Below are 1,789 nucleotides of genomic sequence, written 5' to 3'. Positions count from 1 at the left end.
ACCCATTGATAACCCAGGAAAGCAGCTCCCTTCTGCACACCAACGGTGGGCTGTGCGAAGCTCCTGATTTCACAGCAAAGGCACGCGGCACCCACCCGTGATTCGGTTCTCGATCTCCCCCTGCATCTGGAGGGAGTCCACGTAAATGGTCCGGTTCCCGATGAAGCGCGCGCAGGCGATGCCTCTGTACGGCTGGCAGAATCCATCCTCATGATAGTCATCCCTGGGGGAAGACACACAGACAATGCCTGTCAGTGCGCTGGTATGTGTTTAAATATCCCCAACGATTTTATTTTTTAAATCCCGCATCTTACGATCCAGCAGCGAGACACCTAAGTACTTATTCACAGTGCTTAGGACCTACACAGCGTGGCCAAACTAAGCATAAAAGCATATTCTAATCCATTTGCATTTGCTAATTTAAACGTACAAGCTAAGAACACTTTAGGGCAAACCCCTGGGGGCACAAAAGCCTGCACACGAACGCTTATAGCAGCTTTATTTATAATTACCAAACAACTGGAGCAGCTAACATGCCCTTCAGCGGGTTGGTGGATAAACGAACTGTGATATATCCATACCATGGAGCATTATTCAGCCGACCGAGAAGTGAGCTGCCAGCTCATGAAGGGACATGGAGGAAACTTAAATGTTTATGGCCAAGTGAAACCAGCCAGACTGCAGGTTACACACTGTGGGATTCCAAGTACAGTGAAACCTGCGAGAGCTGCAATTTGATGGGACTGCCTTGCTTTTCCGGGTCTCGCAGGTTGTCTGCCTTTGAGAGGGTGTACTTTTCTATTACTCCTTTTAGTGGAAAATATTTGAGGTTTCCTTCTCTGACCGGTTCCCACCTTACACAGGTTCAGGCTCTCACAGGTTTTACTGTGCGTGACACTCTGGAAAAGTCAACTGTAGGCATGCCAAGGTCAGCGGTCGCAGGCATGCAGCGGGAGGAGAGAGGGGCAGACAGGTGACACACAGGGCATTTTTAGGGCGGCGAAATCATTCTGTATGACACTGGCATGCTGGACACATGACATCACACATGTGTCAAAGCTCACAGGGCTGTGTAACACAGAGAGTGAATCCTAACGTACACTATGGACCAAAGTTAATAACCATGTATCAAAATTGTTCATCAACTGTAACAAATGTATCACAGAAGTGCAAGATGTTAATCATAGGAGAAAACGGTGTCCAACGGCCAGAGGGGATATTTGGGAACTCTCTGGATTTTATGCTAGGTTTTTCTTACACCTAAAATTGCTCTAGAAAATAATGTCTAGTAATTAAAAAAAAAAAAAGAAAACTAGCATCTTTAAAAAAAAATGGAACAAGGGGACTGAATGCGTGAGGTTGGATTATAAATGTCAAGTGTGCACACAGATGGCTACACACACACAGAATGTTAAACTTAGACACGTTTTGTCTTTCCCTTAAACGACGTCCAAGACGTCATGGCACATTGCTGCAAATGTCCCTTGTTTACAAACAAGGGTTTCATTAAAAATACACTAATCCAGAAGATGGGGTCCTGGTAGCACAGCGGTTAAGAGCTGGGCTGCTAACCAAAATGTCAGCAGTTCGAATCCACCAGCTGCTCCTCGGAAACCCTATGGGGACAGTTCTACTCTGCCCTACAGGGTTGCTATGAGTTGGAATCGACTTGACGGCAACAGGGTTCGGGTAATGTAGAAGATAAGCTCTATCACAAAATCATAGGGGAGAAATCTTTATATTTTTTAATTTTTAATTTATTAGAACCCAGTAAGTGTTTTTTGTTTTT

At 45.2% G+C, this 1,789-nt stretch overlaps 1 protein-coding gene across 1 annotated transcript in view; it reads right to left on the bottom strand.

The window, feature by feature from the left end:
• The window catches only part of ROR2 (receptor tyrosine kinase like orphan receptor 2), a 73,366-nt gene that overhangs the window by 18,704 nt on the left and 52,873 nt on the right, over positions 1–1,789 (bottom strand). Inside the window, exon 4 of the mRNA XM_004387974.3 lies at positions 96–223. Within this exon, the coding sequence (XP_004388031.1) occupies positions 96–223 (128 nt within the window). The remainder of the gene's footprint in view (positions 1–95; positions 224–1,789) is intronic.

Source organism: Trichechus manatus, unplaced genomic scaffold (genome assembly GCF_000243295.1).
Source record: "Trichechus manatus latirostris isolate Lorelei unplaced genomic scaffold, TriManLat1.0 scaffold00201, whole genome shotgun sequence".
NCBI classification, from domain to species: domain Eukaryota; kingdom Metazoa; phylum Chordata; class Mammalia; order Sirenia; family Trichechidae; genus Trichechus; species Trichechus manatus.
This window is presented reverse-complemented; position numbering and strand designations above follow the sequence as displayed.